Source organism: Biomphalaria glabrata, chromosome 17 (assembly GCF_947242115.1).
Source record: "Biomphalaria glabrata chromosome 17, xgBioGlab47.1, whole genome shotgun sequence".
Classification (NCBI taxonomy): domain Eukaryota; kingdom Metazoa; phylum Mollusca; class Gastropoda; family Planorbidae; genus Biomphalaria; species Biomphalaria glabrata.
In genome coordinates, this window is record NC_074727.1 from 18978331 (window position 1) to 19003762 (window position 25432).

Genomic DNA, 25432 nt, shown 5'->3' on the forward strand with positions numbered 1-25432 from the left:
AATGTTTAAATTTAAACACATGTTTATTTTTAGTGATCCATTAATAATTATGAATCAATATGCCCAAAGAAGTTTAAATATAACTACAAATAATGAAACAATGAAAAGATATGTTGACTATCAGTATATTTAATTATTTATTTCATATTAAATTTCAATACATACATAAAAAAAACTCACAATTCAAATCAGATTACACCTCCCCCCCCCCACACACACACTCACTTATAGCAACAATCACATATAAAGAGTAAACATTAGGATGCTATCTGAAGTCTTGGTTCCATGACCACTGGCTGACCCATGGTCTGCTCCAAGTTATAGTAGTCTGCAATGACAGAGTTGAGTGACTCCAGACTGTCGGTGAAGTCTGACATGTCCATCCCATCCACCTGAGTGTAGTGATGAAGATGAGCCTGTAGACGCAACGAGAACTTTCTTTTTGTTTGTTTTTCTTATAAATAAAAAATTTTCTTAACAATCTTAAAAAATAATATTATCATTTTTATACTCAAGACAGAAAATGAGCTTATTAAATTTGAATCAGACAGCAACCAAGAATAACTTCTTTAAGAAAACAAATTCGACATTTGAAAGATACAAAAATGAAACTAAGATTTAAAAGATCCTGACATTTTACATTAATTTTACCTTCCCCACTGGGCCCATTTTATTTTTAAAAAAATAAATAAATTTGCAGCTAAGTCTTTTTTCATTTTTTGTTAAAGGTTGGCTTTTCCTAATAGGTAAAAAGGGAAGCTATCGCATGTCCACCAGGTCAGCTAAAGTAAGTAAGTAAAGTTCCCCTTTCAGACATTGGGATCTATAGGGCAGATGATGTCAAGGTCTTCTGTTTCTGTGGCCCATTGTTAACGAGGGGGTATCATGTGGCCAGTTTGATGGCCAAATGCCTTTACTTTTCCCAACTTCAGGTACCCATTAGAGTTGGGTGTACTCAGAGGCATCCAAAAATCTTGAAATTAAAAATCCCAGTCTTCACCAGGTTTCGAACTTGGGACCCCAGCCACCATGCCTCCATGTTAGCTAACTCCTGCAAAAATGTATTTGAAATGCATTATTTATGGATCTTGATAAAAATTCAGCAAGAGTTAATCTTTACTTTTTGGGTGTTGAATTGTAAAAGCTCCAACTTGTTTGTCTACTTTTGTGGAATATGATACCCAGCATTTTTCTGTAGCAGTTACTGTCAAAAGTTTGGATTCTTCTTTCAGCCTCAGCATTCAGTGTCCAACTTTCACCACCATATAGAAGTACAGAGAAAACTAGAGAAGAATGCAGTTTAAATTTTACTTGACTTTGTCTGCATCAGTCGTGGCAAAATATGCAAGTTGCTACTAGGTTAATGTAGTTACTAGAAATACTGCACTCATCCTTAATCTTTGGAATTGAAGACAATGCCATTATTTTAAAACATGGATACACAAACAATTTTACCTTTCTCTTAAATAACTTGGTGAATCTATCTCTGATGTCAGTGAATGTATTATGTATACACGTGTTATTGGCCAGGGTGAGCAGGGAGTAAGGCTGACCAACAGGTGCCACAGAACAGAGACCAGTTTTCCAGCCCTCCTCATTCCAGTGGACAAAGTTAAGGTTAGGTTTCAGCCTGAAATACAAAAACACAATGATAGAAAATATCTTGAGGTTTGAGGACAAATCAAAATTATGTTGATAACCTACTAAAAAGTATCACTAAAAATATTGGTAAAAACAAATTTAAATCAAATATTTTTTGTTCTGTTCAAGACATTAAGGAAGCAAGTAGAATATTAATTTGTTCTACTTCACTGCACAATTAATTACATCACAATGCATCAAAAAATCTTGTTGCAAAGAATAAAAAGCGTGCCAGCAAAGTTTCAAAAATTTTGGTAAAAAAAAAACTATCAATTTAAAAAAATCAATAGTTGAATAATAATAAAATGCTTAGCTTTCATAAATTAATTAATTAATTTTTATTATTAAGACACTGATAGTGTTCTTAAAACAACATCTAAATATATTTCAGATAAAAATTATCTTCTCAACTAACAAGGTCTCTATCTATTATTGTTCACTAATATAGTGACTGTTTTCAATGTTTTGCATCTATTACCTGTCAATGTTTCTTCTGATATCAGAAAGCTCTACATTTCCACGGACCATCAAGGCACAGGCTAGATACAAACTGTGCTTAGGATCAACCTTCAACATCTGGTGGTCTTTCGCAAAGGCATCAGAGAACATCTGATCAAGCCTGATATAAGTCAGAGTTAAATTATAGTATTGTTAAACACCTAAGAGAGGATCAATATGCATCTATATATTACATATTTTAAAAATTGTGGTCGCAAATGATTAATTTCCCTAGTGATATAATGCTTTAAGAACTAAGTTACTGCTAAATTTTTATATAAATATTACTGCGCTGAGATTAGGATTTCTAATCTAGACTTCTATAGATCAAACTAGTGAACTGATAGCCATATGTGATCCACAATTTTTTTGTTTTTTACACGTTTCAGGTGTATTTTGGGATTGAAGATATTTAATTACTAGCCAAAACCTCCTGCTTGACAGTTGGGAATTGAGGCAGGCAGGGTTCAAAACCCAGAACCATCAAGGCCACAAATAAGAGCACATAACACATGAACAAAATAGCATTAAAAATCCAAGAGTCAGCTTGGTCTAAACCATACTTCCAGAGAAGGGTTATGATACTAGCACCAAAAAAGATGTCAAGCATAAAGAAGAAAACATCTTATTTTTTACCATATTATAATATAAAACTTAGATGCTTTAAAATTATGGGCTAGGTGGTTTAGCAGATAGACAAATGTTGTTTTGGATCTAGAAAGTGACCAACGGAAGAAGCTGAAAACTTTCATTATCAGCTTAGTTCTGAGGCAGTGAAAACTTTCATTATCAGCTTAGTTCTGAGCAGTGAAAGCTTTCATTATCAGCTTAGTTCTGAGGCAGTGAAAACTTTCATTATCAGCTTAGTTCTGAGGCAGTGAAAACTTTCATTATCAGCTTAGTTCTGAGCAGTGAAAACTTTCATTATCAGCTTAGTTCTGAGGCAGTGAAAGCTTTCATTATCAGCTTAGTTCTGAGGCAGTGAAAGCTTTCATTATCAGCTTAGTTCTGAGGCAGTGAAAGCTTTCATTATCAGCTTAGTTCTGAAGCAGTGAAAGCTTTCATTATCAGCTTAGTTCTGAGGCAGTGAAAACAGCCTATGAAATACATTTTCTAAGCCTGTCAGTTAACAGTTTGGAAAGATCTAGACAAAATAGAGTTACGAGAAGCACAAAAACATTTAATAGGTCAAATTCAATAAAATTTTCAAAAGCAGCCCTCTAAAAGTAAACCAGTTAGCAGATGATGATAAAGATGTCAAACATCAAAAATAGCCCCAATCTCTCTCTATGGGTCAATTACCTTCTTGGTGGAACCTTGACATCTGCCATGCAATAGAGTGGTGTCTGACTTGCTACTAAATAGTGCATCTTAGGAAATGGCACCAAGTTCATGGTGATCTCATTCAGATCAATATTTAGAGAACCTTCAAATCTTGCTGAGCTGAGAAAAAGTAAAAAAGTTAAGGATTATGAACTATTAAAGACACATTTTTTAGATTGTATAATGCTAAGTTTACCAGTTTATAGGCCAATAGTTAGCAGAAGTTTGATTATGACAGAAGCAGCTTAGATTGCCAGGCTGAAGCCTTTTTGGAGAAGGTAAACTCTAAGACTTCAGTGATAACATATATAACCCCAGCACCTCCACCATGGATCAAATATATATAATTTTCACGGTAGCTGAGAACTTCATAGTTTAACTACCATATTTAGCCAAGAAAACTATTACTGAGATAGAATGCAATGTTAAAAGTAACCTACTAATGCAGTACAATGCAATAGAAAGTTACTGCTGTTTTTAAAGCTTGTGCATAACAAGAACTTATAATGACTCATTCTGGGCAAGATTAGAAAGTTAGATATAAGTGGATGCGAATAGTTTTTTTTTTCTCTTCTTGATGATTTTTTAAACAAACCATTGTACATGGCCTAGTGGGGAAATGGAAATTGTGTAACTTTGACGCTTGTTTTTTTTTAAACATAATTTTCAAGTTGTTAATTTTTTGGACTATGAAAATTTCTCAAAAAAAAAAAAAAAAAGCTAGATATACCTGGAAAAAGATTTAAATAGTTAATAGTAATTTATTAAAAATTACAGGCTTTGACCATTTCAACCATCACTTTTTTTTTTACCTATACAGAAAAACACTAGAATATTATCTTCCATAACAGACCAACCTTGTCAAATTTAACAAAAGATTAGCAACCAAGTTGTTCATCTTGTCAAAAGGTTTCTCTTCGGGTGAGCCAACAGCAGTTCCTGTAGTAAGGGCACTGTCTGGTTTCACTGCAGGAGATACTCCGTACACACGTTTTCCAGATTTGGTTGGTGGCAGTGCTTGGGTTATTTTGTTTACAATGTCAACCAGCGCCTGTTCAGAACAAAACAAAAAAATTATAATAAAAAAATAAAAATTAGAATGCAAGCCAAAGAAGCAACAGAAAGATGACAAATCTTTGACAAGAAAAATGAGTCTGTGTTCAAGACTATTTCTCTGTGAATTCTTGAAGTAAGAATGATGCAAAAGCCACCTAAGAAAAAGAGCCAATGGAACATTCTAAAGCAGTAACTAAGCACATGATTGAGGGAGGACGTTAACAAACTGCAGTGAACAGAAAGGGTTGCAATCATCTTATCACTAGACCCCCACACATAACATGCAATAGAGGCAAATATTTATGCACATTTGCTCATTGGATAAAATTTCTGTGACGGTAATTTAACAATTTAATAATAATTATAGTGCTACTTTCATGCTTATAGCATGCTCAGAGCGCAATGGTCCAATCTCATTTGTGGACCAGTGGGGGGGGGGGGGGGAGGGAGCCAAGTTCAAGCGTACTTAACCTCTCGATCCACACTTCCCATAGGAAGCGTTTGAATAAAATACTGGGATAAAATATGTCCAGTGGATGACTTAAAGTCTGCATTCTGCCACTGTTCTACTGTAAAATATACCTGGTTTTCAATAGGCAAGACACAGTCAGCGTGATTGGTTAACTCTCTCATAGCCAAGACACTATTGTAAGGGGAGGTAATAACATCATCTTCTGCTGAAGGATAAACTGCAGTAACAAACCTAGAAAGGAAAAAAAAAATGACCAACTGTCATAAAAGCAATAAGAAATTTGACAAAAAATAAATTTTTAATAGCTTTTCTATATGCAATATTCATGCTTATAATATGCTCAGAGCACTATGGTTCAGCCTCTTTTAAAACCAGTGGGGGAACAGTATTTCTGAAAGAAAGGTTTTCATGTTGCCTGTGAGTGCTAGTCAAACACAATTTAACTCTACTTGTGTTCGGATTTCATCTAGAGCCCCCTTGATAGATAAGCACTTAGACAATCAGCCACACAGCCCAAATTAGTATGTGTTTTTCTCCTCACCATAAAAAAACCCACTAATTTTCCTTCTTGAAACAACTGGTCATAATATTTTATTTTTGTTTCTTTTTTATCTAACCAGTATCTTTTGCTGTTGAGCTGTAGGCTCATTAGCAGTCTATGCTGTAGAATAGTAGTGTGTAGTTCTTTTCAGTTGCTCTGAACTGCCAACAGAGTGTTGATTGTGATGAGATGTTGAGATAGTATGGTCTGTGAATTAAATTGGGGTATTCTAAAAGGTTACATTATATATGATTAACATTTTCGTAAGGGTGGGCACAGTCTCTTCAGTGGGATGAACATGAGCGTTTTTTTTTCTTCTGAGATGTTTTCTGTTAAGAGTTTATAAATCTAGATATAAATGCTTTGTGGGCAATGATATATTTATCCTAGGTGTGTTTTTATGTGAGTTTAGCAGCATTTATTATGATTAAAAAGAAAGCAAATTAAGTTTCTTTGTTTCTGCAAATACAATTTTTAAACCTAATATGAATATTTCACACATAAATATTGCTACTTGTACTGGTTTTAAATAGTTATAAACTATTAAGAACAATTTATATCATAGTAAGGTAAATATATTATACTAGCCTATATACATCTGGATAGTCATCTTCTAACAGATTGAGGATCCTTGTTCCAACACCAGATCCAGTGCCTGTAAAATCAAAGAAACAAGATTATTCATTTTTAATTAAAACTTCTAAAAGAGAAAAAAAATGTAGATTAGTTATATTTTTTTAGGGGAAAAAGTAAATTGAATAGAGTAGGCCTACTGTGTTTTATAGTTTCTTAAACTATTACTAGTATTTCCCCCTCCACCCCCCCCCCCACCCCAACAAAAAAATTCATTAGTGTCCTCCTTAGAGAGCTAAGGTCTGCGGTAGTGCTCTGAGCTCCCAAAATGCTGAACGGCAGGTTTTTTAGGATGTAAATAAAACACTTTCCAGCATTCTGAGCTTCGAAATTCATTCCCCTGGAGTCTACAACACACTCATAGTAAGAGGAGGGCATGTCAAACAAAGATTGATTTAAAAAAGATGTAGCACAGCTAATAGGCCTATACACATGTCAAATGAAGTCTAATAAAAAGGAGTCAGGACTGACCAGTATTTATTATATATATTATAGCTTTTATATAGCGCTACTTTCATGCGCTAAGCACATGCTCAGAGCGCTTTTGGTCCAATCTCATTTGTGGACCGGTGGGGGAAAGGGGGTATCTAGGAGTTGGTTTTCCGTGCTGCCTTTAGGCGCTCAGTAAACACAACTCTGCCCGAGTCGGGTGTCGAACCTCGAGCCCCTTCTAATAGGTATCCAAGTCAAGCCAAGTTCAATCGCACTTGGCCTCTCGACCACGCTTCCCACCAGTACTATTACTATATATATATATATCATGGGCGTAGCCAGGATTTTTTTTCGGGGGGGGGGGGGGTTTGCACCGCGGAAGATAATTATATATATATATATATATATATATATATATATATATATATATATATATATATATATATATATATATATATATATATATATATATATGTGTGTGTGTGTGTGTGTGTGTGTACATAATTAATCTTTATTACATTCTGACCCTTTCGGAAGATGTTTATTGTAGACCCCCCGCCCTTGCTAGCAAGGGGGTCTGGGGGAGTTCGCAATGCTCCTCCAGCGTGGGGCAAAGCCCCGCCGCCGAGCACTATTTCTGGTATTGAAAGCCAACAAAATGCATATTCTGAGGTATCTACAGTGCATTATCTTGCTATTAAAAAGTTTTATTTCAAAAACCTAATGTGCTATTCTTACTGACTTAGACCCTCTCGCGCCGTTCGGCGCATTTTCAGACAAGCTGTTTCCGTAACTCTTAAATTGCGTAATTCATTTTGTCAGAGAAACCTCATGAGACGCTCTGTCACAACCTTACTAAGGATTCGACTCCCAATTCGGCATATGATTTCTTTGATTTAGACCTGATCTCTATGACTGACTCCTAAAATCTGTCTTAGCCATCTTTGTTGAGCCACATTTAATGTTTTTTAATTTCAGCAGAAGACTATTCACACTTTATTAATGGAGCCCAAGCCACTGGTAGAAATTTGTAACCTTTCTTGACTACGCTCTTGGAATTACATGCCTGTAATTCGCTTTAGATTTTATATCGAAAAGGAAAGTTTTTTCGTCAAAACATCTGTTGAGGGATTTTAAACTAAAAAATCTCTGGAGTTTTTTGTTTTTTTTTTAAATTCAAAACCCCATTTAGCTACGATCATAGAATTTGGTGACTGTAGTTTGCTTTAAAATAATATTGAAGAGAGAGGTTTTCAACTCTAAACGCTCTGTAGGGGAATTTTAAACTCAAAACCATCTGAAGGGGTTTTAAACTTTAAAGAAAAAGCCATCTGGAGGAGGAGGATTTAAACTCAAAACCCCTTTGGCTAAGCTCATAGATTTTATAGTGTGTAATTTGCTTTTTTTTTATATTGAAGAGGTACTTTTTAGCTTCAAACCACAACTGGAACGGGGGGGGGGGGTCAAACTCAAAACCCCTTTGGCTATGCTCATAGAATTTTCAGTGTGTAAATTGCTTTTTTATATTGAAGAGGGGGTTTATCATAAATTTTGGAGGCGGTTTTAAAATCAAAATCCTCCATAACTGTGCTGTTGGAATTTGGGGATTGCTGTTTGCATTTTTTTTGTTTTGTTTTATAGAAGAGGGGGGTTTAACTGCAAAAACCTCTGGTAGGGGGTTTAAAACTCAAAACCCCCTGTAGGGGGTTTTAAACTCAAAGTCACCTGGTAGAGGGATTTGTATCTCAAAACCCCCTGATAGGTTTTTTTTTTTTTATCTCAAAACCACCCTGGTAGGGGTTTTAAACTCAAAACCCCCTCGGCTGTGCTGTGGTAAGTGATGATTTAGTATTATAATCTCACCTAAAATAAACAAAATGAAAGCAAAAATCAGTCACTTAATTCCGTTCTCCCCCACCCCCTCGGGGGGGGGATTTCATTTCGGGGGGGGGGGGTTGAACCCTAAACCCCCCCCCCCGGCTACGCCCATGATATATATATATATTATGCTGAGAAATGGGTATATATTATATTATTTATATAGATCTATATATGGATGGGAAGTTTTACCAAGTTGCCATTGGACCTGACTAGACTAGAAAAATATTTGATTAAAGTCAGTCTATAAAAATCTAATCAGAAAAAAATGTATACTATTATATTTTCTACTAAACAAATCTAGATAGGAACTAGATCTAGGAGTCTATATTGACCTAAATCTAGATCTAGCCTCTCGATTCAGTCTACGATGATTCAGTTCCGCGCGACAATGACATAAACAAACATGCTATCTATCTACATCTATTAATAGCGCATCTCATCCCATTGAGGTCATGGGTTGCTAAATTTAGATCTAGAGTTTGCCGAAAAACACCTGTCAAAGGCTAAAAGAAAAGCTAAAAATAGAAATGTGTCAGTTTGGCGTTTACATTTGAAATATAAAAATTTGGCTATTGAAGCTTCTAGCTATTGCATTTTAATTTTGATCGATATATTTTTTAAATTGGCCAGAACCCATGAACAATGGTTTTGAAAGCGGAAATATAGGAATGAATATAAACAAAATGTCGACGACAACGCTAACTAATCAGATTAAGGAGGAGCACTTAACCTGCACTATCTGTTTAAATAACTTTATTAAACCGAAGGCGTTACCGTGCCTTCATACATATTGTGAACTATGTCTGTACGACTACATTGTTAGCCGTGGCTACGACAGTAAAGGTATTTTCCCCTGCCCAACTTGTAGAGCTGATACCAAAATGCCCGCAAACGGAGTTGAAGGGTTTCCGAATAACCACTTAATGTCATCTTTATCTGATACAGTTGAGAATGCCAGCCACATGCGTCCTGTACCGAAACCTAGAAAATCACTTGGTGTTACACAACCAGTACCAGAGAAAGAGCAAGACCTAAATCTAGATGATGGAAATAGTAAGTTAAGTAAGGGAAATCAGATTCAATCTACTCATCCTTCGCCTAATAACAGTCTAACCAATAAACATTTAGACTTAGAAGGATCTTCTAATTTATCTAAAGTATGTTCAAATGATATAGATTTAGACTGGACGGTAGGACCCAGACAAATGCCGACAGCTCCTGGGGCTTCAGAAGACAGTTGTAAAAGTAAAACTAAAGATGTATCGCAAAATTTTGGTGTAAGTTCACTGCCGAAAACTGATCACACATCAGGTAGTTCTAATCCAAGTATAGGATTGTATCCTGCTCATTCGCCACCACATTATCAACCAGAAGATCACATCTACTCTAATGAGCACATTTATTCTAACATTGGCAACATCTCGGCACAACCTCCTATAGGATGGAATATGCCTGTTCTAGAAAGTTCACATCCTGGTCCAATTGTTTCAAATGCAGCTGGCCACAGTGTGTGCAATGACAATGTAAAATTTTTTCCACCTCAACCATCCAGTGATAGTCAAATAAGGCACACAAATGTACCAAGATCATCTCCGCTACTGTATCCAACTGTACCTCACAGTATTGAACACTCCAATGCAGCTTGCACTAAAAATATGATTCTTAGGTTTGGAAAACAAGGCTCCACAGTTAGAGATTTCTTAAAACCCATTGGTCTTTCTGTCAGCCATGATGAAAAGTATATAGTATCCGACAACGCTGGTGACCAGAACAGGATATTTATCTTTAGCAATAATGGAGAACTGACAACAGCCTTTAACTGTGGTTGCAAAGTTAAAGATGTGGCCATCTCAAAGAAGAATGAAATTCTAGCTGCAGTACATAAGAATGTTGCTGCCATACGCCATTTCACAATGTCAGGGCAGTGCAAGGGAGAGTATGGAAAGTTTTTTACTTATGAAGAACCCTGTGGCATCTCTGAGTTAAGTAATGGTGGTGTGGCCCTCACAGGAACTCAGAATCACTGTGTGTATATTCTTACTAATCAGATGAAACTATCAACAAAATTTGGTCGCAAAGGAAATGGGGATGGTTACTTTCAAAACCCTGGATTTTTAACAGTTGATTCCAAAGACCATGTCATTGTGACAGATAAAATCAACAACTCGGTTCAGGTTTTTGAGTCAGACGGCAAATTCAAACACCGTTTTGGCTCTACGGGTAGCAATCATGGGCAGCTCAAAGTTCCCATGGGTGTATGTGTTGACAATGCTGATAATATCATTGTCGCAGACAGTGAAAATAACAGAGTAGAATGCTTCTCTCCTAAAGGTTCCTGGATAGGGACTGTGGTCCAGAATACTTTAGAGCTAGGGGAAAGTGTTAAACCAATCAATGTAGCCTTCACCCCATCAGGAAGAGTAGCAGTATTACTTAGGGGTCCATACTTTGCAGAAGTAAGAGTCTATCACTCGGACCATAAAAAAAATGTTCCGCAAGAAGGAATTGTAAGCAGCTTTTTTTCTTTAGAAAAGCTTTTGCCAATGTAGTGATTGTTCTTGTTTCCTTATTATTTGTATAGTGGCTTGTATTGCAAAAAACTAATCTAACATTTTAATTTCTTACACATTACTAAACAATTTTCAACTTTGTGAGCTATCTAATGCTAAATTTTACTTATAGATAAATGTTTTAAGTGCAATTAAAGACTAAGAACTGGTATTTTATATTTGAATTTTGTTTTGATTTTTATGATAATTTTCTCATAATTATAAAATTGAAAGAAACAAATAAATAAAGTCTTGTAACTATGACATCTAGTCTTGTAAATAATATTAAATTAATATTTGTATTTAAAAATGTTCTTTCCACCAGAAGAGGTACTACACACCTTCAATACCTCTCGTATAATTGGGGTCATTTTTTAATACTGATTTTAAAGTCAAACACTTTAAATTATAAATAATTAATATCTACTATTATATATCTAGTCAAAAGTTTTGAATGTTTTTTTTAAATCTTTTAGAAAACATGTATATTTATGTGCTTCTAACACCAGTACAGAGAATGCTTTTTAAGACATTTTATACACTTTTTTTTTATTGCTTCTGTACTGCAGGGATATGATAATTCCACATGTTATTAAAGAAGTTATATTTTAATTTTGAAGTTACCTAGAGATAGGGTTAGGGTTAAATATATACATACAGTCAATAATTTTGCCATTTCAAGAATACATACAATCAATATTGCCATTTTAGTTCATAAATTAACATTAATTGAGATCTACTGATGTGTTGTTAACAGTTTGAAAAGTAAAGTTGTACTCACTAGCATATATATTATATTCTAACAGCACATCCAGTGCTCACTGCTGTTTATAATTTTCACAATAACATTTAACAATCATTTAGTAACATTTCTTTATGTTGTAGCACTAACAAATGTTTACATATAAAACTGCTTTCATAAAAATATATTTATAAATATATATACTCTTTTCGAGGGCATACATGTTGTAAATAATTTTTTTTTTTTTTTAAATTATATTTTCTTACAGTACCAGTAAAATTAAATATTTTTCAAAGATAAATGTCTTTATAATAAATCTTCTGTTTATGTCACCTTTTATCTTACTATTGACAGTAGTAGTTAAAAATCTAGAATTAATAATAATAAAAGTTTTAAATAAAAGATTTTAATAGAATTTTTATAAATTATGACTTATCTTTTGTTGACCATGACCATATAACATTTTCATAATTTAAATTTTTGCTAAACAAATTCAAAAGATAAGCAGAGTATGAACTAAAATTAGATAGCAATTATTAGTCTTTAACTGAAATCAATAAAAACTGTTTTATAAAACAAAAAAAATATTTATTTTTTTTTGTTTTTTAACAGCGCAAGAAAAAATAACTTTTATAATCAAGATCACAAGAAAACTTCATGAATTTCAGAAAAAACAAACAAACAAACAACATAAAGCAAGTTTAAGTTGAATGGAACCCAACAAAACAAATTAACTCAACGGTGGTGGTAGCGTTTCTACCATTAACAAATGTTGTTGTTCTTTGAACTTTATATGTGTGTATATTATTCTCACATGACTGTATTTGTGATAAAAGCAACATTTTTTGTTTCTATTTATATCTAAACCTATTTTTCCAGTTATCATCAAGTTTTGGAATGTTTGTTAAAGAAAGTATATTAAAAAAGCAATTAGTTTTTGTTGGAACCTTGCTGTAGTTAAGGTGCATGGAAAAAAGAAATTATACACTCAATGTTTAAATGATTTTCTGTAATAAAAAAAACACTAAACTTATACAAATTGACATATTATAAACTTTTTTTAAATGCAAATCTAGCATGATTGTTTGGTTGTTAGTCATATACATACTCATGTACAAAAGAAATTTAGTTTTTCAGCTTAAAATATATATATATATATTTAATATATAATACATTTATGCTATTAATGTCAATACCATATTATATGTTACTGGCAGAGTATGAAATGCACGCTTTCTATTCTAAGTAATACTAGATGTGTGCGATTCATCAAAACATTCTGTAGAATACTCAGATATTAAGTACAGGATTTAATATTTGGGTCCAGCAATTAAATAGCAGAAAAATCATTAAAATGTTACAAGTTACTGTTATAAAACTGCCCCTCATTTCATAATGTTTAGAACTTCCGAAACTCTTTTGAAATAGTGCTAGTTTAGTTTTTTAGTCTGTAATAAGACTAAGATGAGGGAAAAGTTGTATAAATTAGGAAGCTAGTAAACATGGGAAATATATTTAAATAACCTAAGCACAGCTAGTTAATTGTTGACATTTTAGTATCATTTCTTTTAATACTGCAAGCTTATCATCTAGTGAAATAGCTAGCCAATACATAATGGCTGCCTGGTCATGAGGTATGTGCTCTGGTCTTTCATCTCAACTGTACTGGGTTCGAACCTTGTCTCCTGCTATTCTGCAGAGGTTTGGGCTAGGCCCTAAGTCTTCAATACTGAAGGAATGTTTGAAACTAACAAGTCAGTCAATGTCCATGTTATGTACTGTGGTTAAAGTTAAGTAATAGTGCAACACCCCAATGTTATATTAAAAATAGGTTAAAACAGTCATCTTCCCATGGCTGTTGGTGTAGTAGGCCATTACATAACAGACAGTGTGCATATTTCCCTGCATCTTTCTACCCTCAAGGGTCATTAAGTGTCTACTTCAGTCTAAGAATTTAGTTCTAAATAATTTTATGAAGTGAAACTTTGAAGTTTGTTAAAAATGCTAAACAATTCGATGAAATTTAAATAAAATGAAATCTTGGTGCAGAAATTAGGATAAGTACAGCAGGTTAGGTTAAAAGTAATGTCTTTTTAAACAGCAAAGTTTCCAATACAACTAATTTTAATTTGCCAAAAAAAATATTCATTCTTAGCCAGCAACATATTGTATCAAAAAGTGTTTTAGACATGCATATCATTAATTAGTTGTGTAATCACACAGAATATTTATGAATTCTGTTCAGAAGTGAACATTTCTGTAATTATTAGTATACTCTACCCCTAAAAGATTTCCTGTGACACTAATGCTTTTCATTTGTTCTCATTTTTTTCCAGTCTGCTTGTTGTGTTGGCACATCATGGTAGCATGTTTGATTTTCATTATTTAAATGGCTTAGATTTGTACATCATTTTGAAAAAGAAAATTAATTCTTTGGAATTTCATTTGCTGAATAACTTTGTATATTATATTATAAGATAACATTCTAAGACTATTTGTTGTTTTAAATAACAGTTTGCTTTTGACATCTGTGAAATAGATTACATAGTTTAATTGCTAAGAAATTGTTAGCTAATCATAAATATAAAAAAAATGTACTCCTTTTTGCATTTGTTTGACGGTGAAACCTTCGCACACCTGCCCTCAGGACCAACCTCAACAAAGTGAAAGTAGGTTGTGTTAACAGAATGCTTTTAATAGAGTACTTGTTATGCAAAAGATTGTGTTCAGCTGTGATCTTGCTAATGAGTTTCCAATGTGTATTTATAATAATTAATAATATTCCATTTTTTTGTTTTATTTTTTATCACCCTTTTCTTACTTTCAATGTGATACTTATGCAGATGTGTTTTATTTTTTAATCATCTGTAAGTCTGTTACTGTTTTGTTCTTCTTTGATTTTAGACCCCAAAACATTTCAGTTGCTTAATTTATTTACTTTTAATTTATTCTCTTTTTTTAAAAATAGATATAAATGGAAAGAACTTGAAATGGAATTCTGTTTGTCTAATTTATTGTAGTAGAGAATAGCTTCATTAGAACAAACCAAATATGTGCACCAGGTTTTCTCAACTTTTTATTGGTGAAGCTCACCACATGAACAAGTTAGCATTCCCTCCTTAGCAAACCTGAGATGCAGAAATACATTCTCCCAATGATGCCAACACACTTTTCATTTTAGTGAAGGAAAAAATGCAAATTAAGTCAAAATTGAAATGAGATGTAGACGTTATGTGTAAAGTACAACACTCATGAGAAATGCAACTTTTTGATATTAGAAAGATATGTAAAATTGTGTTGGCTAAGACATGTTGAAAGGACATCTTAACATTTAACATCTTGTGGGCAAAAACACTATAAAAGGTTTAACCTAGAAAGGTAAAAGATTTTTTGAGTTATTTTAATTTTTTTTAACTTTAGTAATAATGTTATTTTTATTTAATCTATATTCAAATGAACTACAAAGTGAATGCACCAGACTTAAACAACAACACTGCTAGCTCCCCACCCCCATCACATGCAGCAGGACACATCCACAGGTTGAGAAATACTAATTTATGTACATCGACTGTATTTTTCTTATAATTATTGAGTATTTAAAAGTAGAATCTCAATGACCAATGGGCATTCAGAAATTAAAATACAATTAAAAAATGTCCCTTTATTTTTTTAACTATATTATTTTATCTGATTTTTTTCTTAAGTAGAATTGGTCCAATGAGATATTGTTTGCAGCACTCAGGGAGAATTGAGTCTTAGCTACACAGATGACAATTTTAGGCACACAACAGTAGATACAGTTTGATTAATTTCTGCATTATATTCACACATACACAGACCTTGAAATATAACATGTTGCACACTAGGGGCAGCTCTTGTTTTTTTTTTTTTTTTCTCTTTAATTTCCTGTTGATGTCTTGACATCGTAGTCCATGAAGAGTGTACATTTTGTACTATGCATTTCCCTAAAACCGGTACCACATCTTTACACATATATGCATATACATATTTACTGTTGTCAATAATTTAGACAAAAAAAAATATAAGACTTTAGAACATTATTAGTTAGAATTGTGTGTTGTTGTTTTTTTTAAATCTGCTTGTTAACTAGTTAGACTATTTTGTTTTTTACTTGTCTGACCTGCAATATTGAGATAATAAAATTGCATAGAGTTCTACACTATTTGTTTTAAATGTTTTTTTTCCTAGTTGTCTTTCGTATGCCATACCATATCACATGAACACAGAGAACCACTCATAAATCAAGAAATATGGAAACAAAAATTGCACACAATTACAAAATGTGAATTATTTTTTTGCAGCCCCAGAAAGATTAGAGGGCATGATGGCTGATAGGATAAGCGTATACATAGTTTTTTTAAATTTCAGGATTTTTGGACACCCATGAGCCCACTCAACTCTAATGGTACCTGACTTTAGTTGGGGAAAGTAAAGGCGGTTGGTCGTTGTGCTGGCCACATAGAAACATTACATTAACATCATCTGCCCCAGATTGCAAGGTCTGAAAGGGAAACTTTTTTTTTTTTTTTTACAGAAAGACCAACTTGTCTACCATTCCTTTACTCCATGGGTGCAAGATAGCCGGCATGCCGGCAAAATCGAAGTTAAAAAAAAAAGGTTGCCGGCAAACGCCAGTCCGACTGATTGCCGGCTCAGTATCGGACTTTTTTTTTTTTTTCACATTCACGTTTTGTACTTTAAAACTAAAACTTAATAAGTTGAATTCAAAGAAAGACAGGAAGTTACAATTCTTAAGTTACGGCGCATGCGCTATTTCCGAACTTTCGCTTTGTATCAAAAAAACGTAAACAAAAGTTAGAAACAAATCCGTATGACCCCGGCCTGAGACGCCTAAACATCTAGCAAGTAAGTAGATCTAATTCTATTAAGTTTGATCTGCCGGCATAAAAATTTAAACCAGACCTAGAGGCTAGATCTAGTCTAGAGATCTAGATCTATTTCTACATTTTAAAATGATTTTAGAAGTTGAACGTATTTAGTATTTACCCGAAAATGCGAATTTACCGTACCGTATCATAATTATTGTCGCCGTATCGGCGTATGAATGATGATAGTAACGATAGTTTTAAAACTTATATAATAATATAGAACTAGATCTAGTCAATTCTAGTCTTGCCTTTTTTAAAATAAGTTTTTTTATTATTAGATCTAGATTTAATTATATCCAGGGACTAGACCTAGACTAGTCAGGCTAGCTAGTGCACTAGACTAGTAGTGGCAGTGGTATAATAGTCGATAGATCATCTCAGACGTCTCAGTGGATGATAATGATAGAGCGATATCAATTCAATGAGTATTAACTATTAGATCTAGATAATGGAATAATTAGTTAGAATCTTACAGTTACAATCTACCACTAGCCTGACTAGGTCTAGTCCCTGGGCAGAATCAGCATAGATCAAAAGTAGATCGTATCTATTACTTTAGTATTATAATCTATTATCAGATATAATATTCTACTAGTAAAGTCTAGATCTAATTAAATCTAGATTCTAGATCTAATAATAAAAAACTTATTTTAAAAAAGGCAAGACTCTAGATCTAGTAGATGATTCTAGCTAGGGGGACAGGGCTCACTTCTATGATCTAGCAGTACTAGATTAGTGTGTATATAGTGTATATAGATCTAACTTCAAGATCTGGAACTAAATCTAGAGTATATAATTTGGATTTAGGTCTAGTCTAGACCTAAATCTAGAGAAAATCTAATATCTAGTTAAATAGTAGCTCTAGTGACACTCTATTCCTAGACAAGTTAAAGTCTAGACTTAGACTATTGTATGTCTAGATCTATAATACTTAATTAACTTAATACTTACTAGTTACTAGTTTCTTTATTATACCTAGACATAGATAGGTGTAAATTGATGGATCTACTCTGTTACTATTATCATAGAATTAAAATGACATCTTGATTAGATCTAGATATCTAGTATAAAAATCAGTCTAAGTACTCTAAGCTACTATTAGTTAGAAGATCCAGTTAACTAGCTCTATATTTGGTAAGATCTACTGACTAGTACTCTGTCAGCCAATAAATATTTAGATCTATTAGATCTTTTATTTGAAATAGAGTTAACTTTTAACATAGGTGCTACAAAGTTTGATTTATACTAATATAGTGGTAGTAGGTAGGCCTATCTATGTGCATATTATATATATAAAAAATGAAATGTTTAAACATACATGTAGATTATAGTAATTTAAGTAAAAGCTTAAAAGCTTAGAATTTATAGTTTGTATTTAAAGACATATATATATATTAATATATATTTATATATATATATATATATATTTATGTCGAGAAGTATAAGAGGCATCATGCTTGCAGGTTTTTCGGGATTGCCGACCCCCCCCTTGCAGGCAAAACGGGGCTCTGTTGCTTGCATCCATGCTTTACTCTTAAATTCTTAACTGACTATAATGTGTTTTAAATGAGTTACCTCTGACCAAATGATTGAGTTATTAATAGTCAATGCCTCTGAACTAATATAATTGTTTATTTTCTTTAATATTATTCAAAGAAGTCTTTTCCTTCAAATGGACACATCTTCATAAAAATAGTTAAATAGTAAAGCTCTTTTTATAAGATACTGGCATCTTTTGGCCTAGAGCTCTGTGCAAATGTATACTTGCTTTAATGATCAGACAATTTTAAATGATCATTTTGAGTAATCCTTGTTGGAAACTAAACCTTGCTGAAAACTAAATTTACATTTCGTCTAGCACCACAGATATATAAATGAAACCAAAGGAAGAAAACATAGATTATATTTTATGATTGGCACTGATATAAATGACAGAGCTTTATAAAGGAGGTTACATAAAATTTTAATGTCCATCTTATCATTCATTCTGGGTACAGAATTATCATAGAATATCTTACACCCTCTTCTGTCAGAGGCAGACAGAAAAAGCAATGGGAAGACAACATAAAAAAAATGGACGGGCCTGCCACTGAAAGAGGTTCTAACTAAGGCAAAAGACAGAGAGGAATGGAGAAAGACGGTTGACAAATCTTGCATGGTGCCCCAGACTAAGGAATAGGTAAAGGTAAAAAAAAGTCTTACAAACTTCAATCAAGCAAGACACAAACACATTTTGTTTCAATATCTGACACACCCATCCTGAAAAAAGGAGAGTTAATAGCCAAGGAGACACATTGTTCTGATCAAGTTTATGTTAAGTAAAAAAAAACAATGCTACTTTTCATCTCTTCCATGTCTCACACTCTTTTAAAGAAACAACACCGGCACTAAGCAGAGTGGCTAGAGAGTCTGAGAAAGTTAAGTGTAACACTTACCTCCCCCCATGGAATGAATGACAAAGAAACACTGAAGGCAATCACAGAACTCTGCAGCTCTACGAACAGCTTCTGACAATTGTTCCTTGTACTGGGAGCCATACATTTTGTGACCCGTGGCCCTAAAACATTAACAAGTTTAAAGACAATATGAAACACAGTTAAGACTGAGCTCAAGGAAATTCATTATTACCTTGTGCCAACCGATACTATCATATAAATAAATAAAATAGTAATATTAACAAGGAAAGAATCTTAAACCACTTGATGTGAGAAAGAGTGAACTTTACATCTACACTACTGACCTAAAGGCCTCAAATGGAAGATTGTTGTTTAGAGGTGACTAAAGAGATAGGACGATGTAGGCATCTTGCCTTGAGAGTAATCATTGATGTTTTTTTGTGTTTTTTTTTGTCTGGGATTTTTCTCTGTCAATAGCATAGGAATCTTAGCTTATAAAACACAGACGTTGCTTCAAAAAAGAAAATGATTACGTCCTACGTTTCATGCATCTAGTCATGCAAGTTAACCAATGACTTAAATTCTGCCACATCATTGGTTTTCCTGGCTGGCTGAGGCAACTCATTCCATGATCTAATAGCATTAAGGAAAAAGGAGCATTTGTACAAATTTGTCCTAGATTATGGAACAAAGATTGTGCCTTTATCTTTGTGTCTTTCTGAGTATTTTATTTTTTTACTTTTATATTCTAACTGTAATTGTAAGATATTTACAAATAAGCTGATGTTTTTTTTTTTAGAAGTGATGTCCTCAATAACTAAGAATTAATCAGAGAATTCCTTACCAGTTTGCCAACTATTGCAAGATTAACTGGAGCTCCAGATCTATTGAGGACATTTGCTCTAAATTATACGCTCATTACAACCAGCCTTGTTAGATCCTTTGACCTACTTAGATTAGGGTTTAGTGTTAAAGGGTCATCATTTACTTACCAGTTATTACCTGAGCCAGACACATCAGTAAGTAGTTGTCTGCAGTCAAAGACTTCTCCCAGTGGCCCTTTCATCAGCTCACTGACCACACCTTCTTCCATGTCAACTAAGACTGCCTGTGGACCAGTATAATATTACTATTGTTTATAATATTACTGGGAAAGGAGGGGGGTGGTGGATTGTTGAGTGGTTAAGCACTTGGCTTCCAAACCTGGGACCTGGGTTTGAATTTCAGTGAAGAGTGGGATTTTGAATTTCAGATTTTTAGAGAGTTCCTGAGTCCACCCAACTCTAATGGGTACATGAATTTAGTTGGGGAAAGTAAAGGCATTTGGTCATTGTGCTGCCACATGACACCTTTGGTAACTGTTGACCAAAGAAACAAATGACCTTAACATCATCTGCCCTGTAGATTTATTTAGAATATAACTAGAAGACGTGAAGAGGAAATGAAGAGAAAGGTTAAAAAGTGTGTGTAAGTCTTGTCTTTGAGTCTGAAGATTAATGTTGAGTGCAGTATTTCATGTGGCTTGGCAGCCTCAGCTGTGACCTACATATTTTAACACGTCCAGTGCAGTCATAACCATTGTCTGTTAGTGGTCCATTTAGATTCTCTTTTCGCCATCCTTGTCTTTGAATTTTCTTTTGGTCTCAAATGTGTGTCCCATGGCCTTTACAATTGATCTTCAGCTGTCGCGTTCAAATCTGCCTGCTACCAGGTGCTGTTTTCTATGTAAGTTAAAGCAAGTTGCCACCTAAGCTGGTCTTTAAAGCATTACTTGTGGCATCTCATGATTATAATTTGAAACATTTTAAATATGAGCTTCTATTTTCTTAAGTACTGTATTTAAATTTAAGTAAAGTATCCCCTTCAGACTTTGCAATCTATATGGCAGATGATGTAAAGATTATCAGTTTCTATAGTGATGGTTAATGAGTGTCATGTTGCCAGCACAATGACCAACCACCTTTACTTTTGATAACTTATCTCAGGTACCCATTAGGGTTGGGTGGACTCAGGGGCATCCTAAGAATCCTAAAATACAAAATCTCAGTCTTCACTGAGATCTTTTTGTACCCATGCTTTACCACTCTGCCACCACTACTTTTGTAAAAAAATTGGTTAAAACAAAAGTTTGACTGCAGTCTCCTTAGAAAACAATTTAAAAAAAAGACCAATTACTCGAGCCTTAAGAGACTTGATTTTCCCTTTGCCTTCGCCCAGTGGAATGTTTGCTGGATCTTCATGTCTGCTGTCAACGTTGCGAAAAAAGCTTCCAATGGAATCATCATAAACACCATCCTAGAAAACAAAATAGGATAATGAAATATTTCAAGACATTCATAACATTTGGTGATTGAAAAGTTCAATAATTAATATATATATATATATATATATATATATATATACAGGGATGTGCAATCAGTCATAGAGTTGTATCAGTAACTCTTAAGATCTCAGAATAGCTGATATAAAATTGGTTTCATCATGTTTTATAAATGAGATGCTATTCGAAAAGATTAGAAGACCAAAGGCACCTTTTATATTTTAGGGCAGGGGAAAAAAGGCTTGAACACTATTGTGATCATTGTAATACAGTTTGAAAATAATACATGATTTTATGTTTTTTTTTAGTTGTGTGATTTGATTGTCTTATTAATTTGTGATTATATTGTCTTATTAAGTTGTTATTAGATTTTCTTATTTAGTTGTGATTAGATTGTTTTATTTAGTTGTGATTAGATTGTCTTGAATTTAGGGAAGGTGTTGACCTGGTAAAATGTTTGTTACAAAGTGGAGTTACTGCCCTTAGGCCAGTGTTCATTTTTGCTGTCCTAGACTTAAAGATCTATGAAGATATGTAGTTTTGTTTTGTTTTTTATTTCATTTACTGTGCTTGATTTTGTTGCAGGAATAATTATTTTCATTTCTTAAATACATTTTGTTTTCTATATAATTTGCTATTTCATCAAATATCTCATAAAAATGTTGATCCATGAACTCTTGTGTTGCAATGGACAGAACAATATCAAGTCAAACTAAATAGGAATAAGATTATTGTAAGTTCTACAAACTAAATCTAAGGTAATAAAGGTCAGTCACAGCTCATGCCCAGAAAAAAAAATTTGATTGATCATTTGGTATAAGTAATTCAACAAAAAATGCCTCAGTAGTTATTTGTAGAAAACTTTCACAGAGAAAAGCTATCTGAAATGAGGTTGATGAGTCAATTAGCAGTCAAATTGCGCAATGGTCTCCAGATCTGGCAGCTCTCCATATACTTTTTGTTCTAGGTAGTGAGTTTGGGGTCAGTGTCTTGGTCAGGCCTTTTGATAGAGTATGCAGCTTTGGAGGCCATGGTTGGCATTTTATGGTTATGCTCCACAAGGGCAAATCTCACTAGTCTAAATTATCAGTCTCCAAAAAAATGTCTCATTCTGCTGTGTCAGATGCTGAGACAAAATATTATATGTTGGTCCTGTTGGGACAACTTGTAATAATAGGCATCTTTTTTTCTTGAACTTTGTGTGAAAGCTGGTCCATTTCTCATTTATTCGACTCTTTTTTTTTTAAATTTCTTCCAGGTAGAGAGGGACTTTGGATTGCTTTGTCATTTTCCCATCTTTGTCCAATATGTCTGCTTTTTCATTGCCTTCTAATTCATGATGGCCTGTGATCCGTTGGAGAAATGTTACCTTGCTACTCTTTTTGAGATTCACAAAAGCTGTTCTGGTGTCAGTCAGGACAATCTAGCTGTATGTCATGCTTCCATAGTAGATGCTAGCTCTAGTGCTCCTCTTTCTGCACTGTGGCTGTCCAAGAGATCAGTTGTAATTGACCAATCACAGATGAATCCATACTAATGCAGGAGCAACTTATTCAAATATTCATAAATGAGGAGCTAAAACCAATGTGTAAACAAGGACACCACTAATTCTGGTTACAATAGCATACTACATCCTAAGTCATATCCTGCATTATGGGTAATTGTAAAGAAATTGTTGACTACTTTACTGTACCTTCTTATTTGGTACAACGTGGATTCATTGCCGAAATGAGTCTCATTGCAAATAAAAGAAACTGACCAGAAATTTGTTCTCGTTGAGACGGGCATGAATACAATCATAAAATCTCATCAACCTCATCCAAGACATTAATTTTTTTAAATAACAAAAAGTTATACTCCTTCAACAAATGCTATTTTTTAAACATTATATATATATGTGTGTGTGTGTGTGTGTGTTTACATGTTTTTATTTTTCTCATTAGAATCAATACTTTGTACTTATAGTCAAATAATGTATTCACTTGTACAAACCTTATTCACTTGTGCATACTCTCTTAGAGCCAAATCCCAAAAGCGGCAGCCAATTTGGTTTCCACATTGGCCTACTAGAAAAAATAAATGTGATATGTTGCAAAAAAATGTAAAGTAATTGTAATTAAACAAGTCACAAGGAGAGATATGGCTTTATTTGTTGTTTAACATATTGAAACTCTCTGCATTTCTTGGAATCATTAGACAATATTTTTTTTTATCACAATATTTTTCTTATGAGTTGGACTTTTTAGGACTAATTCAATTAATAAGTATAAAAATGTTTGTTTGTAAAATGTTTTACAAATTTTGGATGTTCCTTCAGAGTTGAAGATTATTTACTTCCAAATCTGAACCTCCTGTAGGACGATAGGGGATGAGAGCGGGCAGAAAATATTGTTACGTATCTCCTACTATCGAGGCTCTCTTCAAACTGCACCACACAACACAACAAACTTAAAGAACCTCACAACTCAGGGCTCCAAAGAAACAGTTTAATTTCAAATACATTGCAAATGCTGTAAAGTTAGCAGCAACATCACACTGACTGTCCAAAAACCTAGTCTCTGCTCTGCACTGACTTCACACACTGTGCTGGTTCTCGCCTCATACTGGTCACATTGCGAGGTAAGGTGAAGTGTCTTCTCAAACACACTCGCTGTTATATAGTGTCTCTACTAGCCTTCTCAAACAAGATGGAACGTTGCTTGACCACTCCAGTAAATCACTTTTGCCGTGACTTCCGTGCAAAATATTTACACACATGTGCTTGCCGAACTGGCATGTACTGTCACTGGCCACGGCTGACTGCTCATCTAGCGCTGGACTGGGGCGATATGTGTAGGCTAAAAACACACACAGCCTACAACCATCTGTGTCACCACAAGGTTTGTAACAATATAGATCTACATCTAGATGCTTTAATTTTAAAAAATTCTATGAAGCTTAAGTTTAGACCAATGCAAACTTGGAACACTAATATTATAAGAGATTGTCTAATATGGAGAAAATGAAATTTTTTTTGCCTATCATCTATCATGTGGCAAATATTTTATATCTAATAAATTACAATGTTACTTCAAAAGAGAAGGTAATTGCATCCTACAGATTTCAATTTGTGTCAACCTAGGCATGCATGATCTAGATTCTAGATCTACTTAATTGACTGAAAGTCCAAAAATGATATTCTAATAGTAGTGTAAATTTAGATCAATGACTACTTGGAGTCTGACTAGATCTACAAAAAATATAATTACATCTATTGATCTAGTTTAACTAGTAGGCCTAGAAAGGCTAGTTACAAGATCATCTATTATCTAGCTCTAGACTAAAATCTAGCTAGATTAGTAGATAGAGTCAAACTTCCCACAGTCATCACAGTGCATTAATTTAAACTTTTAAATAAAACTACCTCTGCCTCTAGATCTACAACTACAATAAATTTTGAAAAATTATAAACTAATTTGTAAGTAGATATTCTAGACTAAATTGACTAAATAATCATAATTTTTCATTCAATTTTCAAAACCATAACCCATGCATGATAAAAATTAAAATGATGATTCGTTGATTGATTACCCTGCACAATGATCGACTGTGTCATTTAAAAAGGTTGAGTAACTGTAATAAAATGAAGCAAATTTGTCATTTTTGATTTTCTTTTCTTAAAAAAATGTTTCCTTATTTTAGTATTAGATCTAGATACTAGATCTAGATATAAATCTGAAATGCTAAATATGTCGACATCGCTTGCTTGAGGCAACTCACGGCAACTGTAACTAGACATAAACAAAAATGCTCATTATGTCCCTTAGATTGAATGTTTGAGATCTCTTAAATGTAAGAGCTCTACAAAAAATCACTGACCAAAATCAAATATCATTTAAAAATACACTACAACTTGCTGTGGAAAAAATCTCGATCTATATTTATTATCTTTTTTTTTTTTTTACAAAGCTTATATCAACTCACTCTGCCTGTCTGTGTGTCTGTCTGTTTGCCCAAAAGTTTGTATACGTTATTTCTCCGACACCCAATCTCGGTTCA

General features: G+C 33.6%; 2 protein-coding genes across 5 annotated transcripts; one reads left to right on the forward strand and one right to left on the reverse strand.

The window, feature by feature from the left end:
* Positions 1-124: 124 nt before the first annotated feature.
* Positions 125-25183, reverse strand: LOC106073740 (tubulin epsilon chain-like). 2 transcript variants are annotated; one of them, XM_056015386.1, is made up of 12 exons: positions 24965-25183; positions 23387-23457; positions 21250-21369; positions 20067-20182; positions 19114-19235; positions 6120-6186; positions 5101-5221; positions 4320-4513; positions 3442-3582; positions 2120-2260; positions 1456-1630; positions 125-416 (listed from the first exon to the last, which is right to left on the reverse strand). In XM_056015386.1, exons 1-12 carry the CDS (start codon positions 24987-24989, stop codon positions 258-260), a joined length of 1452 nt encoding a protein of 483 aa, XP_055871361.1. In that variant the 5' UTR covers positions 24990-25183; the 3' UTR covers positions 125-257. The 2 variants fall into 2 exon arrangements, with proteins under 2 accessions (XP_055871361.1, XP_055871360.1); XM_056015385.1 differs by having other exon boundaries at positions 129-416; positions 23387-23460.
* Positions 9093-15948, forward strand: LOC106073739 (tripartite motif-containing protein 2-like). 3 transcript variants are annotated; one of them, XM_056015384.1, is made up of 2 exons: positions 9093-9320; positions 9423-12352. In XM_056015384.1, exons 1-2 carry the CDS (start codon positions 9113-9115, stop codon positions 11024-11026), a joined length of 1812 nt encoding a protein of 603 aa, XP_055871359.1. In that variant the 5' UTR covers positions 9093-9112; the 3' UTR covers positions 11027-12352. The 3 variants fall into 3 exon arrangements, with proteins under 3 accessions (XP_055871359.1, XP_013089823.2, XP_055871358.1); XM_013234369.2 differs by adding an exon at positions 12381-15948 and having other exon boundaries at positions 9094-10984; XM_056015383.1 differs by adding an exon at positions 14105-15948 and having other exon boundaries at positions 9094-10984.
* Positions 25184-25432: the final 249 nt, after the last annotated feature.

What these genes read in the sequence shown, in the direction of transcription:
- LOC106073740 (XM_056015385.1), bottom strand. Translation starts at nt 24,989, where the DNA reads ATGACACAGTCGATCATTGTGCAGG. An exon ending in TCAAGTCTCTTAAGGCTCGA is followed by an intron (nt 20,183 to 21,249) that starts GTAATTGGTCTT and finishes ACTGGTCCACAG; the next exon opens with GCAGTCTTAGTTGACATGGA. An exon ending in GACTATCCAGATGTATATAG is followed by an intron (nt 5,222 to 6,119) that starts GCTAGTATAATA and finishes TTTCCTTTCTAG; the next exon opens with GTTTGTTACTGCAGTTTATC.
- LOC106073739 (XM_056015383.1), top strand. Translation starts at nt 9,113, where the DNA reads ATGAACAATGGTTTTGAAAGCGGAAATATAGGAATGAATATAAACAAA. An exon ending in ATGTTCCGCAAGAAGGAATT is followed by an intron (nt 10,985 to 14,104) that starts GTAAGCAGCTTT and finishes ATTTTTTTCCAG; the next exon opens with TCTGCTTGTTGTGTTGGCAC.